This window comes from Sapajus apella, unplaced genomic scaffold, assembly GCF_009761245.1.
Source record: "Sapajus apella isolate SASKATOON/1434 unplaced genomic scaffold, GSC_monkey_1.0 scaffold49, whole genome shotgun sequence".
Classification (NCBI taxonomy): Eukaryota; Metazoa; Chordata; class Mammalia; order Primates; family Cebidae; genus Sapajus; species Sapajus apella.
In genome coordinates this window covers 11,914,840-11,928,991 of record NW_022436989.1, presented here as the reverse complement: position 1 = coordinate 11,928,991, position 14,152 = coordinate 11,914,840, and the positions used below count along the sequence as shown (strand labels likewise).

The following is a 14,152-nucleotide window of genomic DNA, read 5'->3' as shown; positions in this document are numbered from 1 at the left end:
TCAAGATGAATGAAAGACAAAGTAAAACCCAAAACCATAAAAACCTTAGAAGAAAATCTAGGCAATTCCATTCAGGACATAGGCATGGGCAAAAATTTCATGACAAAAAGGCCAAAAGCAATTGCAACAAGCGCCAAAATTGACAACTGGGAATTAAACTAAAGAGCTTCTGCACGTCAGAAGAAACTACCATCAGAGTGAACAGGTAGCCTACAGAATGGGAGAAAATTTTTGCAATCTACCCATCTAACAAAGGTCTAATATTGAGAATCTACAAGGAACTTGTACAAATTTACAAGAAAATGACCTCATGAAAAAGTGGGCAAAGCACATGAACAGACACTTCTCAAAGAATATGTAAAGAGGAGTGCTTTATTGAAATGCTTTTTATACAGCTCTGATTGTTTTGAACTTCAATGGTGAACTGAAGTTTACACAAGCATATCTGGGTCATCCAGATGACCCCTTATAACTGAGTACTGTTGCTTGGTTTCAATGCTTGTGTTTGCATTTTGTGTAGATGCCAAATGAGGGCCCATGGAGTCAAGGAGAAGTATGGTGTGGAAGGTTGCACCATGGTTCAAATAAAGATAAGCAGTGACATAAATGTCATTACACATCACACAAAAGTGTAGCAAACCAAACCAACTTGCATCAGAGAAGACATTAATTTAAAAAATAGTGAGTGTCTATTATATGCCCAGCACCTTCCTAGGAACTGGCTACACAGTGATGAACAAGACAGATAAAGTCCTTGTGTTTATGGAGTTCTATTCTATTTGGGATGGGAGGATAGACAAATAAATAAACAAATACATATACAATATGTCAAGTGATGGAAGTGCTATGCACCAAAACAAAGGAGGAGAAGGGGTCTGAGGATGATGGAATAGCTGTTTTAGACATAATCAGACAGAGATATAATCAGAGCTTATGGAAAGCATTTAAATGGGATTTAGGGAAGACTCTGAGGAAGAGATGTTTGAGCATAGACTTGAATGAGATGAGGGAGCAAACGGGGGATATATCTGGGGAGTGGTTATCCCAGGTAGAGGAAACAATCATCACAAAGGTTCTAAGGTGGGAATGAAGCAGGTTGGTAAGATGTTCCCACTGCGAGCAGACATACTGCTTAGATCCTTTATATACACCAACTTTAACAGCTAATGAGCAGTAAGTATAGCAGTAAGTTAAATGACATCTATTAATTTTTAGGGATGTATTGTGAAATTATGTTGACATGTTAAAGTGAAAGATTGGGCCAGGTTCGGTGGCTCACACCTGTAATCTCAGCACTTTGGGAGGCCGAAGCTGGTGGATCATGAGGTCAGGAGTTCAAGACCAGCCTGGCTAAGACAGTGAAACCTCATCTCTACTAAAATACAACATTTAGCTGGGTGTGGTGGCAGGCACCTGCAATCCCAGCTACTCGGGAAGCTAAGGCAGGAGAACTGTTTGAACCCAGGGGGCAGAGTTTGCAGTGAGCTGAGATTGCGCCACTGCACTCCAGCCTGGGTGACAGGGTGAGACTCTCTCTCTCAAAAAAAAAAAAAAAAAGTAAAAAGTGACAGACTGTCGTTAAAAATAATGACCCTGGTAATAACAGTGACTAAAGTGATTTGTGAGGCTTCAAAAACCAACACTCGTAATTTAATTTTAGCAAAACAACATTGCCTGCCATATTAATGCTTTAAAATTGAATTTTACTGGTGGAATAAGTTTTGTTCGTATTTAACATGAAAATTTGATATATGTGAGCTATGAGCACAAATAATTTATATCCAGTGTTCTGTCTTATATAAAGTAAGATAATTACAAGGAAAAAGAGTCAAAACAAGGTGTGTAAAAACCCTCTTAAAATAGGTCACAGATTACTGCACTTTGAGATATACTGTGTCATTTCATCAAGGTTCTTTACAACTTCTTTCCCTTGCCTTTTAATTTTCTGCAATTTCCTTCTGCAAACCCTTATAGTGCTTTAAAATTCACATTCTACTATGTTAGGCTGTTTTTATAATGAAGAATTTAGTTGAAGATTAAAATCCACTTTAGCTTTTTTGCTTGTTTCCTTGATTTTTCTATTTCAAAGTAAAAATTATACCTACTTCCTATTTTTGGAGGCAATACTTTTTATCATTACAATCTGGGGAGGCCAAAGAAACATGTAAAGCTCCCCCTTAAGTATAAACCAAAATACCCACATCACTGGTCAATCCTTTTGACTGAAGGTGATAATCAAGACCTTGCTCTGCATGTATACACTGGCATAGCAATGCTCAAACTGTTCTCTAGTCCTGATGGTTCTTCTCTTCTTATTTGCAAAATCCTATTATGTCACTGCCTTGGGAGGCTTTCCCTGGAAATAACCTTTCTTTCTGCTCCCTGAGGGAGCTTACTGTTTGAAACAAGCAATTCTCTTTTCCTCTGAGTTCCCCAAAGCACTGTCACATATTGCTAACACAGCAATTACCTTGCATAGGATTCTGCTTTTGCTGCTGTACCTGCCTTGTAGTGACTGGGACACAGCTTCAGGCCAGGACCATGCTATTCAATTCTGTGTCCCTGGCAACTGGGAGAGTGCCTGTCATCACAAGAGTCTAATCAGGCTTTGCTGCATTCAATTGAAATCTAAATGACATACCGGATAGGTGATTTCTTTGACCTGTTCTCGGGTCTCCCTGAAAGCAAACTGCACTAGCAACCCCACAGCAGCTGGAAGCTCTCCTTCAATGTTGAGCTTGGCTCCAGGTCTGCTCACATGGGCTGTATGGAACAGCTGACGGGGAGTCTGCCCGTAGGTTTTTATCATGGTTTCCAGGGCTCGTCTCTGAACTGGATCTTCAACTGCAGACACATCCATTCCAAAATATGTCTGCAGAGTAAAAGAGTAAAGGAAAAAGACATATGTAGTATAAAGAAAGGCTTGGCAATAATATTAATACCAAAGGGAAAAACAACACTTTATTTTCTAGGTTGTGGAAGAAATGCTTTTGTTCATGTTAGCAGTCACTCATGGTCTCACTGAGATCAGAAGTATCAATGTTTCTGAATAGGTGAACAAAAACAATGTATCTTGACTGATTGGTTCTAATTAGGCATGTTTATAAAATTAGTTTTTAATTTAAGACCTGAGAATATCATATAAGACTTGATACTAAATTATTGAGGAAGTTGCTTGTCCAAAGTAATGTATAGGAAAAGGCAAAAATAAAGTTAAAATACAATGCTGGTAGATAGTTCAAGAGAGCATTATTTAGGTTCTAATAAATATTGTAGGTGAAACCAAAAGAGCAGCAACGAAAATTCAAAGTTCTTAAATGTAAAGGGTACTAATGTGCTAATACAATTATTGCACTAAGAAGGATATTTCTTCTTAGTGCCATTATCCTACAGAGTCAGATGGAGAGCAATTTGCATTTACTTCTTTATTTCTAAAGCCGGTAGTCAGTAATTGAGTACAGATCAGCCATATTTTGTACATATCCACTTGGATGGGTTAGCTTTTAGTATAATATATAATCAGTCACAATGGCTCTCATTACATATCTAGACATAACATTTCTATATATGCCAAAATAAAATTCCAAAGATATTTCAGAAATTAAGTCATCTTCAACTCAATCCCCCTCACAACTCCCAGCACCAGGGATCACATACTTTTTAAAAAAAAACTTTTTAAGTTCAGGGGTACATGTGCAGATTTGTTATACAGGTAAACTCGTGTCACAGGGGTCTGTTGTACAGATTATTTTATCACCCAGGTACTAAGCCTAGTACCAGTAGTTGTTTTTTCTGGTCCATACATGTTCCAACAAAGGACATGATCTCGTTCTTTTTTATAGCTGCAAAGTATTCCATGGTGTATATGTGACTCCTATTTACTTTTGCATTCCCAGAGCCTAGCAAAATAAATGTTTACTGAAGATTTTTTTTAAAGTTAGTCTATCCAACAACATCAAAGAGTATACTTGAAAACGTAGGCCGGGTGCAGTGACTCACGCCTGTAATCCCAGCACTTTGGGAGGCCGAGGTGGGTGGATCATGAGGTCAGGAGTTCGACACCAGCCTGGCCAAGACAGTGAAACCCCGTCTCTACTAAAAATACAAAAATTAGCCAGGCACAGTGGCAGATGCCTGTAATCCCAGCTACTTGGGAGGCTGAGGCAGGAAAATTGCTTGAACCCAGGAGGCAGAGGTTGCAGTGAGCCAGAGATTGCAGTGAGTCGAGATTGTGCCACTGCACTCTTGCCTGGGAGACAGAGCAAGACTCCGTCTCAAAAAAAAAAAAAAAAAAAGAAAAAGAAAAAAGAAAATGTAACAATTCTACTTCTAGGAATTTATCTTAAGGAAGTTAAGAAATGTACATAAAAATAACCATAGAAATGCTAATTTTAATAGCAAACACATCCTAACTAAATATCCAACAATAGAAGACTGTTAAATAAATTATTCTATAGCCATGCTTGAGAATACAGACTGAGTATCTCTCATACAAACACTTGGGACCAGAATTCTTTTGGATTTCAGGGTTTTTTTTTTTGGATTTTGGACTATCAGCATTATTTACTTCGCAGTTCAATTGCTTTTTTTTTCTTGAGACAGAGTCTCACTCTGTCACCAGGCTGGAGTGCAATGGCGTGATCTCAGCTCACTGCAACCTCCACCACCCAGGTTCAAGTGATTCTCCTGACTCAGCCTCCTGAGTAGCTGGGACTACAGGTGCACACCACCACACCCAGCTAATTTTTGTATTTTTAGTAGAGTCAGGGTTTCACCATGTTGGCCAGGATGGTATTGATCTCTTGACCTCACGATCTACCCACCTCAGCCTCCCAAAGTGCTGGGATTACAGGAGTGAGTCACTGTGCCTGGCCCCTGCAGTTCAGTATTTTTTTTTTTTTTTGAGACAGTCTCCACCCAGGCTGGAGTGCAATGGTGTGATCTCAGCTCACTGCAACCTCTGCCTCCTGGGTTCAAATGACTCTCCTGCCTCAGCCTCCTGGGTAGTTGGGATTATAGGTGCCTGCCACCATGCCCCGCTAATTTTTGTATTTTTGGTAGAGACAGGGTTTCACCATGTTGGCCAGACTGGTCTTGAACTCCTGACCTCATGATCTGCCCGCCTCACCCTCCCAAAGTGCTGGAATTACAGGTGTGAGCCACTGCACCCTGCCTTGTTCAGTATTCTTAATCCAGGAAATCTGAAATCTCATATGCTCCAATGAGCATTTCCTTGATTATCATTTTTGTACTCAAAAAGTTTCTGATTTTGAAGCATCAAAATCTAAAAATTTTATTTTTGAATTAAGAATGCTCTACCTGTAGTAGGTAGCCACTAAAAATAATGTAGAATGATACCTAATCACTTGAATAAATTTAAGACTAACTTGTTTAGGGAGAAGAAAAGGTTACCAAACAGCATTAATATTATTATTATATAAACGATCAATGGAATGATATACATGTATAGAAAGAAGTCTAAAGGTGTTTTCACTATTTATCTCTGGATGGTGATATTAAGGTGGACTTTAAAATTTCTCCCTGTTGCTACTCTGTATTTTATACATTTTTCTAACAAAGTACAACTACTTTTTCGGTAATAAGGAAGCATGGTGCCATTTTAATGTAGAACATGTATGTAGGATAGTGTGCAGAAAAGACTTAACACAGCAGGACTGACTGCTGTCTCTGGAAAGGCCTGCTTGTAAAGTTGACCCTTGGCTGTCGTTGTCTGTGAACTTGGATTTCAGGAGGGGTCCTACCATTCCCTAACTGATAAGAGTAGTTTACTGTGCCTAAACTATACAAACAATGCAGTTTAGGCAGAACACCTGCTTTCCTTTTGAGAGTCTGGAATTTCAGCATGTGGGAGGCAGAGGGTGCCTATGTTGCCAACCCCAATAAAAATCGTGCACACTGAGTCTCTAATGAGCTTCCCTGGCAGACATTTCACATGTGTCATTATGACTTGTTGCTGGAGGAAGCTGAGTATGCTCTTTGTGCTTTACCAGGGGTAGATTCTTGGATGTTTGTGCCTCGTTTCTCCCAGACTTTGCCCCATGCTGATTCTGCTTTGTATCATTTACTGTAATAAACCTGAGCTGGAAGAATAACTACGTGTTGAATCCTCAAGTCCTCCTAGTGAATCATCAAATCTGGAGATGGTTTTGGGAAACCTCTGGAACAGATAGTGTCTTTTTTGAGACAGAGTTTCACTCTTGTTTCCCAGGCTGGAATATAGTGGCATGATCTCGGCTTACTGCAACCTCTGCCTCCCAGGTTCAAGTGATTCTCCTGCTTCAGCCTCCTGAGTAGCTGGGATTACAGGTGCCTGCCCAGATAATTTTTTGCATTTTTAGTATAGATGGGGTTTTACCCCATCAGGCTACCAATGACCTTCTTCACAGAACTAGAAAAAAATACCTTAAACTTCATATGGAACCAAAAGAGAGCCCGCATAGCCAAGTCAATTCTAAGCAAAAAGAACAAAGCGGGAGGAATCACACTACCAGACTTCAAACTATACTACGAGGCTACAGTAATCAAAACAGCATGATACTGGTACCAAAACAGAGATATAAACCAACGGAACAGAACAGAGGCCTCAGAGGCAACACAACATATCTACAACCATCTGATCTTTGACAAACCTGACAAAAACAAGCAATGCGGAAAGGATTCCGTTTAATAAATGGTGTTGGGAAAACTGGCTAGCCATGTGCAGAAAGCAGAAACCAGACTCCTTCCTGACACCTTACACTAAAATTAACTCCAGATGGATTAAAGGCTTAAACATAAGATCTAACACCATAAAAACCCTAGAAGAAAATCTAGGCAAAACCATTCAGGACATAGGCATAGGCAAGGACTTCAGGACCAAAACACCAAAAGCATTGGCAACAAAAGCCAAAATAGACAAATGGGACCTAATCAAACTCCACAGCTTCTGCACGGCAAAAGAAACAGTCATTAGAGTGAATCAGCAACCAACAGAATGGGAAAAAATTTTTGCAGTTTACCCATCTGACAAAGGGCTGATATCCAGAATTTACAAAGAACTAAAACAGATTTACAAGAAAAAAACAAACAAGCCCATTCAAAAGTGGGCAAAGGATATGAACAGATACTTTACAAAAGAAGACATACATGAGGCCAACAAACATATGAGTAAATGCTCATCATCACTGGTCATTAGAGAAAGGCAAATCAAAACTACATTGAGATACCATCTCACGCCAGTTAGAATGGTGATCATTAAAAAATCTGGAGACAACAGATGCTGGAGAGGATGTGGAGAAATAGGAACACTTTTACACTGTTGGTGGGAGTGTAAATTAGTTCAACCATTGTGGAAGACAGTGTGGCGATTCCTCAAGGACCTAGAAATAAAAATTCCATTTGACCCAGCAATCCGATTACTGGGTATATATCCAAATCTTTCTACTATAAGGACACATGCACACGAATGTTCACTGCAGCACTGTTTACAATAGCAAAGACCTGGAACCAACCCAAATGCCCATCCATGATAGACTGGACAGGGAAAATGTGGCACATTATACACCATGGAATATTATGCAGCCATCAAAAATGATGAGTTCGTGTCCTTTGTAGGGACATGGATGAACCTGGAAACCATCATTCTCAGCAAACTGACACAAGAGCAGAAAATCAAACACCGCATGTTCTCACTTATAGGCGGGTGTTGAAACCATGAGAACACATGGACACAGGGAGGGGAGCACTACACACTGGGGTCTGTTGGGGGGAAACAGGGGAAGGACAATGGGGGGAGGGGAGTTGGGGAGAGATACTATGGGGAGAAGTGCTAGATGTGGGTGATGGGGAGGAAGGCAGCAGATCACACTGCCACGTGTGTGCCTATGCAACAATCTTGCATGTTCTTCACATGTACCCCAAAACCTAAACTGCAATAAAGTAAATAAAAATAAAAATAAAAATAAAAAAGAGAGATATGGGGTTTTATCATGTTGGTCAGGCTGGTCTTAAACTCCTGACCTCAGGTGATGTGCCCGCCTTGGCCTCCCAAAGTGCTGGGATTACAGGCGTGAGCCACTGCACCCGGCAATAGTATCTTATTTTTAAAGAGAGGAAATATAAAACCTGAAAATCTTAGGTAACAGCTTAATGGTACTGCCAATTCTCTTTGATAACTTGACGATTTTAAAGGTACCCCGAACAACTAACCTTAAAATATTCAGGTTCTATCTTACATAAATACAGATTATTTTAAAAGAGTCACTTACAGCAGGATGAAAAACATTGATTGCTTGAACAGAAGCTTTCCCCTTTTGCTTATACCCAAACACCAAGTCAATCCACTGACAGATGTTCTGGGACACATAGTCAGACTCTAGAGCCTGCCGATGGATGAGGATAAAAAGACGAGGATCGTTACGTGCCCAAGGGGGGAGGTTGACGTGATTAACCCGTTCACCATTCTGACGCACACCAAAATCAAAACCTAAAAGAGAAGATTAATATTAATATTTAATTCCCCCGAAAGATGTTTCATTTAGCCACAGAGCAGGTCTTAGGAGTTCGCAAAAATGGCTGATTGTGTGCTACAACCAACCAAGGGAATAGCAAGGAGGATTTACATTTTAAATAAGAAACACCACTGCTTATCTACTTATTTACCTACTAATAGCGCCATGTTAGCTAATGCTATCATAATTAAATTTGAGATCTTTCAGCTTTATCCTTCTCCCACTTTACAACATATTGAAGAAAAAAGGAGAAAACCACCGCCTACTAATTCCAATATTCTCACTATTCACATCTTCGAGGACATCAAGTACTTAGATATCTATTCAATTGTAAACCTGATTGTAATCAAACTAAGGCTTTGTATAAGCATTTCTGAACTATTGGTTATTAATGTTTTAATAAATTTAAGATTATATTTAGTAAATATCAGTATTCTATAGTTTAAAAACTCAACTAATACAAAGTATACACATTCCTAGAATGAACTGCCATAGTCTGTTAATTTTATAAGTCTATAGGTCTGTTCTGACTTCCTTTCTACTAAGCATTCCTGTAGGCAACGAAATTATCCCAACACATGAAATAAGAGGGTTCTTGTGATGTAAATGGGCTAATATCTAATTGTCTCATCAGTCTGCTAGTATAAACAAAAATCTCAGAAGTGTTTATTTAAAAAGTTATCCTAAAGGAAATGTTACCTTTAAACAGAAATGGCTTTTTGTGCTACATTTTATAGTGTGCTGACCACTATAACATAATAAAAATTTAAAAAGACCCTTTAAAAGCTGATTAAGTTCCATATAAAATTAAGTTGTGATCTGCCTGTCTACTTTTTGATCTTGTAAAAACAGTTGAGAAAGCTCAGCAGTCATTGTATAGAGCAGCTGCATGGTTGATTTAGGATGGACTGGCTGAGCACCTGCAGAACTCCACGTGTGTGGCTTCTGAAGAAGCAGCAGCAGGAACTTATTTAACAGTGAATGAGGCATCTGGGGATGGGCTGGGAATGGGCTATGTAACAGGGCATTTGTACAAACTCAATCATTCGCAACTTTCAGATGTTCTGAGGGCACATCACAGAGGTAGACACTCAACCCAAAGCAGACAATTGAGGTACGAGAGTCTCAGAGGAACACTGATAGGAAACGACATAATGTACATTGTAGAAAATTGTATTTTTCAAAAATGGTGATAACAGCATTTCCCGTCTTGCATGCCCTTCCATAGTCTTGCTACTTTCCATCACAAGGCATTCTATCTTTCTTTCTTTAGAATCTGGGAAGGCACTGTGACTACCTCAACAAATAGGAAGAATACAGCAGAAGTGATATGCTGCATGGCTGCTAAGGACAGGCTGGAGGAGGACATGCAGCCTCTGTTCATCTCCGTCTTGGAACGCTCATCTTTGGAACCCCGAGTTGCTAAGTAGGACATCCAGGACTGCCGTGCTGTGGGGAAGCCTAAAACTAGCCTACTCGGAGAGACCACATGAAAAAGCACTGGCACTGCATGAAGAGAGGGCGATGTCCTCCAGCCACCTAAGGCTCCATCCCCTGCCTGTTCCAGCTCCAGAAAACCTGAAGGCAACAGCATGAGACACCCTGAGCTAAAACCACCTAGCTGAGCTGTTTCTGAATTTCTGACCTGTTTTTTTTTTATTTCTGACCAATAAAAAATAATTTTATTATCTGTGATCGATAATAAATTTATTATTGTTTCAAGCCACTAAGTGTTGAGACTATTTGTTATAGAGCCATAGATAGCTAGAACATAAATATAAGAGACCATGGACAGAGCAAACAAGCAGTAGATTCAAACAGGAGTCCTAAATAAAAAGCTTCAAGGCAGGTACCCCAAAGTGCAGGTGCTGATATTTGATTGAGGCATTTCTCACTAGAGCAACACTATGAAATATGCTCCAGGGTAGCATGAATCTACTGATGATTCAATAATCAATCAAACAACCTCAGAGATACAGTTAATACACAATAAAATTCTAAAGGAATTTGCCCAACACTAACTTCCTAAAGCTATAATGCTCAATTTCATATGCTCTTAAGGACCACATACAATTATAGAATTAAGTAATGTAAGAAAATGACCCAAAGATACCCCTTAAAGGGTCAACTGATCTTCTATTTAAGAACAGCTAAGGTTGGCAGCCAAGATTATTGGTTGGCATCACAGAAAATTTGATTTTATACTTCAGTATTCTTTTTGGTTATTAGATAATTCTGGGCAGAGTATTTTATTTTTATTTTGGTTATTCCTCATAAAATAACTGAGATTTCAGTTAATTTACATTTTGCTTTCAATAAAATCATATCTCTTATTTTTAAAGTAATAAGCACATTATAACTTTTGTATTCAGAAAAAAATAAAGCAATTTCTATAAAATTAAAATATTTACAGATAATTTCAATAGTTAAAAGTTACAGTCTTCCAAACGTATTTAGTCCTGTAAAATACTTAAAATCTTCAAGCTTATGTGAAAATAAAATTATATACTTAATAAAAAACATTTTATCTTATTTGGGGACTCAAATTTTAGGACTTAAAAAAGCTATTTTCGGCTGGGTGCAGTGGCTCACGCCTATAATTCCAGCACTTTAGGAGGCCAAGGCAGGTAGATCACCTGAGGTTAGGAGTTCAAGACCAGTCTGGCCAACATGGTGAAACCCTGTTTCTACTAAAAATAAAAAAATTACCTGGGTGCTGTGGCACATGCCTGTAATCCCAGCTACTCAGGAGGCTGAGGCAGGAGAATCACTTGAGCCAAGGAGGCAGTGGTGGCAGTGAGCCGAGACTGTGACATTGCACTCCAGCCTTTGGAAAATTATAAAATAATCACAAGTCCTCAGAAATATAAATTAGAAATAATTTATTACTATACCTTCACGGTTAACTAGGAACTCTGGAAGATAGAAAAACTCTGGAATAAGTTCTTTTACATCAGTCATAGATTCAAAAGATGAGAGTCGCCAAGTTGTATTCGTAGAATGAAAAGTTCTGTCTGGAATGTCAAAACTTTGATCTATTAAAAAATACAAATAACACAATTAAGACACAAAGACCTAATTCTATTTGAGGCCTATCATAATACATTTACTTTTGCTACTTCAAAAAGATTAAAATAATGCTCATTTTGTTTGTCCATAGTTTAAAAGAAGTTACTCGTGTTCTCGAAAATAAATATTTCTATAAATATAACTTGAGATAATATTACATTATTTTTCATCTGTATTATGCTTTTGTAATACATATAATTAGATTAGTTTATATCATTTATTTGTTTAATTATCATCTATCTATCAAAGTAGAATAAAAGTTCCACAAAAACTGGGCCCTGGGATATCGCTCACACCTAGCACATAACAGGTACTCAATAATGGCTTACGTATTGAATAAATGAATGAATGAATGAACAATGAAGAAGAAAAATGAAAGTTCAAGTAGGTAAACAGTTTTTTTCCCCATCAGGAAGCAAAATGATTCCTTCACTTTGAATTGTTAAGACTTATTTTTCTCCTTTCTTTTATTTCTTTTTTTTGGGGGGGGGGGCGGGGGGGTGTATGTTACGGTACATTGTTTTTTAGGTGTTCTAACTCTGAGCTAAGAGTTGAGTAAAATTTCCTATGAATGAAAATGAAACTAAGCATAGTCACTCTTTGTTCATTTTTTCCTAGGATAGACTATTAATAATCAAGAATTGAGTTTAGACTCTCTTTTCTGCCAACAATTATCAGACTTTCTAGCTATAGGGAAAGGCCTACAATATTAAATGATATCTAAAAGTTCACCCCTGAAAACAGTAGCAGTTTACATGTTTCTTAGGAACCATATTGCATCATCTAAAGCTCGGCGGAAATTTGAACACATCTTTTCATTTGGAGACTGCCACAAACACATCTTAGCATCAGGTTTCTTCTCCCAGCCTTGGTTGCTTTGCTGAGCAACATCTATCACTTTTATCACTTTCTCATCTATTCTGTTGAGTCAATTAGCATTGGCTGGCCACTAAATAAAATCCAGGAAGAAATAAGGTTTAGAAACATTTTCACAGAAAGAAAGAAAGGTCATTTAAAGAAGTACCTACTAACTCACTTAATAGAAAAAGTTATCAATCAAAATGGAATTCAGAAAAATTAAGGTAATTCTGTAATTCCATAGTGAAGTCAAAGTATCTAAAGCTAAGACTAAGGAAATATGGAACAAGAGAAGCACATCGAGTAGGTTCTGTTCAGATTTTAAGATTCTCTGTAGTTTCCTACATTTTATTAAACATTACTACTACAAATTCCTATTATCTAGAATATGCATATATTAAACCTGTGGTTTTCAACCAGCAGCACTTTTGCCTTCCAGGGTTATTTGGCAACGTCTGGCAACATTTTTGATTCTCACAACTGGGGGACTGGGGGTGGGTGGTGATGGTACCACTGGCACTAGTAGGGAGAGACCAGGGATACTGCTAAATGTCCTACAATGCACAGGGCAGCTCCCATGACAAACGAAAATGAAGTTCATAGCTCGAAATGACTACAATGCCAAGGTTGAGAATTCCTGTACTAAAGCCAAGAAATAAGTTTAAAGCCAACAGATATCACTTGAAACTAACGAAATGAAAGTGAATGGAGACTGAGGTGGTCCTAGGGTTTACACAAAATCTATACATAAATATACAATGAAAAAAACACAATATTTGTGGGAGGGGGAACCTCGCAAGTGCTGTGGCAAGGGTCTGAAGCCTCAGCCTGTTCCCATACAAATATTGATTTAGAAAAGAATTAGAAATGTAGGCACATAGTTATTCCTTTATATTATCATATATAATCTTATAGTTACTCACTTATAATCACAAAGATATATACTCAATATAATCTTTAATTTTACTAATGACTATCGGGTTATGAAGCATGGAACTGAGGTGACATTGTGAACAAAGTGATCCTAAGGCAAGATGCCCTAAGCCCTCTGTCACGCCCGCATAAGGGCTGCTGGAGGGCACCTGGGCTGTGCGGCAGCGCCAGTGCTGTGAAAGCGCCTGCTCTTTAGCCAGCTAGGGAAGGAGATGTCCAAAATGGCCAAGATGTCTCCTTCCTGGGGAAGTTAGGAGAAAACTCTGCTTCTCCACGCTCTTGTGGCAAGGCCTGACAGCTGTCAGGGAAGCACACAGACATCTGGATGCTTAACCGTTTCTATGTGATGCTGTGCTTTACTGGTCATATTCCATGTCCACTCTCACACTCTGCTTCTGCACCTGGTTTCTCTTTTTCTCAGAAGATAAGAATTAATAATAGTAAATGTCCTTGACATTTCTGACAAATATGTGAAGAGTGCTGACGCATTAGGTTTTCTCCTTGTCTCGGCTACCTGAAAGTCCTGGGCCCCTATCTCCTAGACACATGATTTACCTGACCCTGTCACTGACCACCATTACCTCATCCTACCTTCCCTGCTCCCTGCTTTGTACTCAATAAAAGTCAGAGTGTCCAGGCACTTGATGCCACTGCAGGTCTCTGTGCTTTGGTTGGCAGTGGACCACTGAGCCTAAACTCTCTTTTCTCTATCTCTGTCTGTTTCTTTTATGTCTACAGTTTCTCATCTCTGCACCAGCAGGTAGGGGCTCACAGAACCCTGT

At 38.8% G+C, this 14,152-nt stretch overlaps 1 protein-coding gene across 7 annotated transcripts in view; it reads right to left on the bottom strand.

The window, feature by feature from the left end:
* Positions 1-14,152, bottom strand: part of LYST (lysosomal trafficking regulator) — a 213,109-nt gene that overhangs the window by 30,935 nt on the left and 168,022 nt on the right. For all 7 annotated transcript variants that reach the window (XM_032242286.1, XM_032242287.1, XM_032242291.1 and 4 more), the window contains 3 exons: positions 11,405-11,545; positions 8,268-8,485; positions 2,642-2,872 (listed from right to left, as the gene is read on the bottom strand). In XM_032242286.1, the coding sequence (XP_032098177.1) occupies positions 2,642-2,872; positions 8,268-8,485; positions 11,405-11,545 (590 nt within the window). The remainder of the gene's footprint in view (positions 1-2,641; positions 2,873-8,267; positions 8,486-11,404; positions 11,546-14,152) is intronic.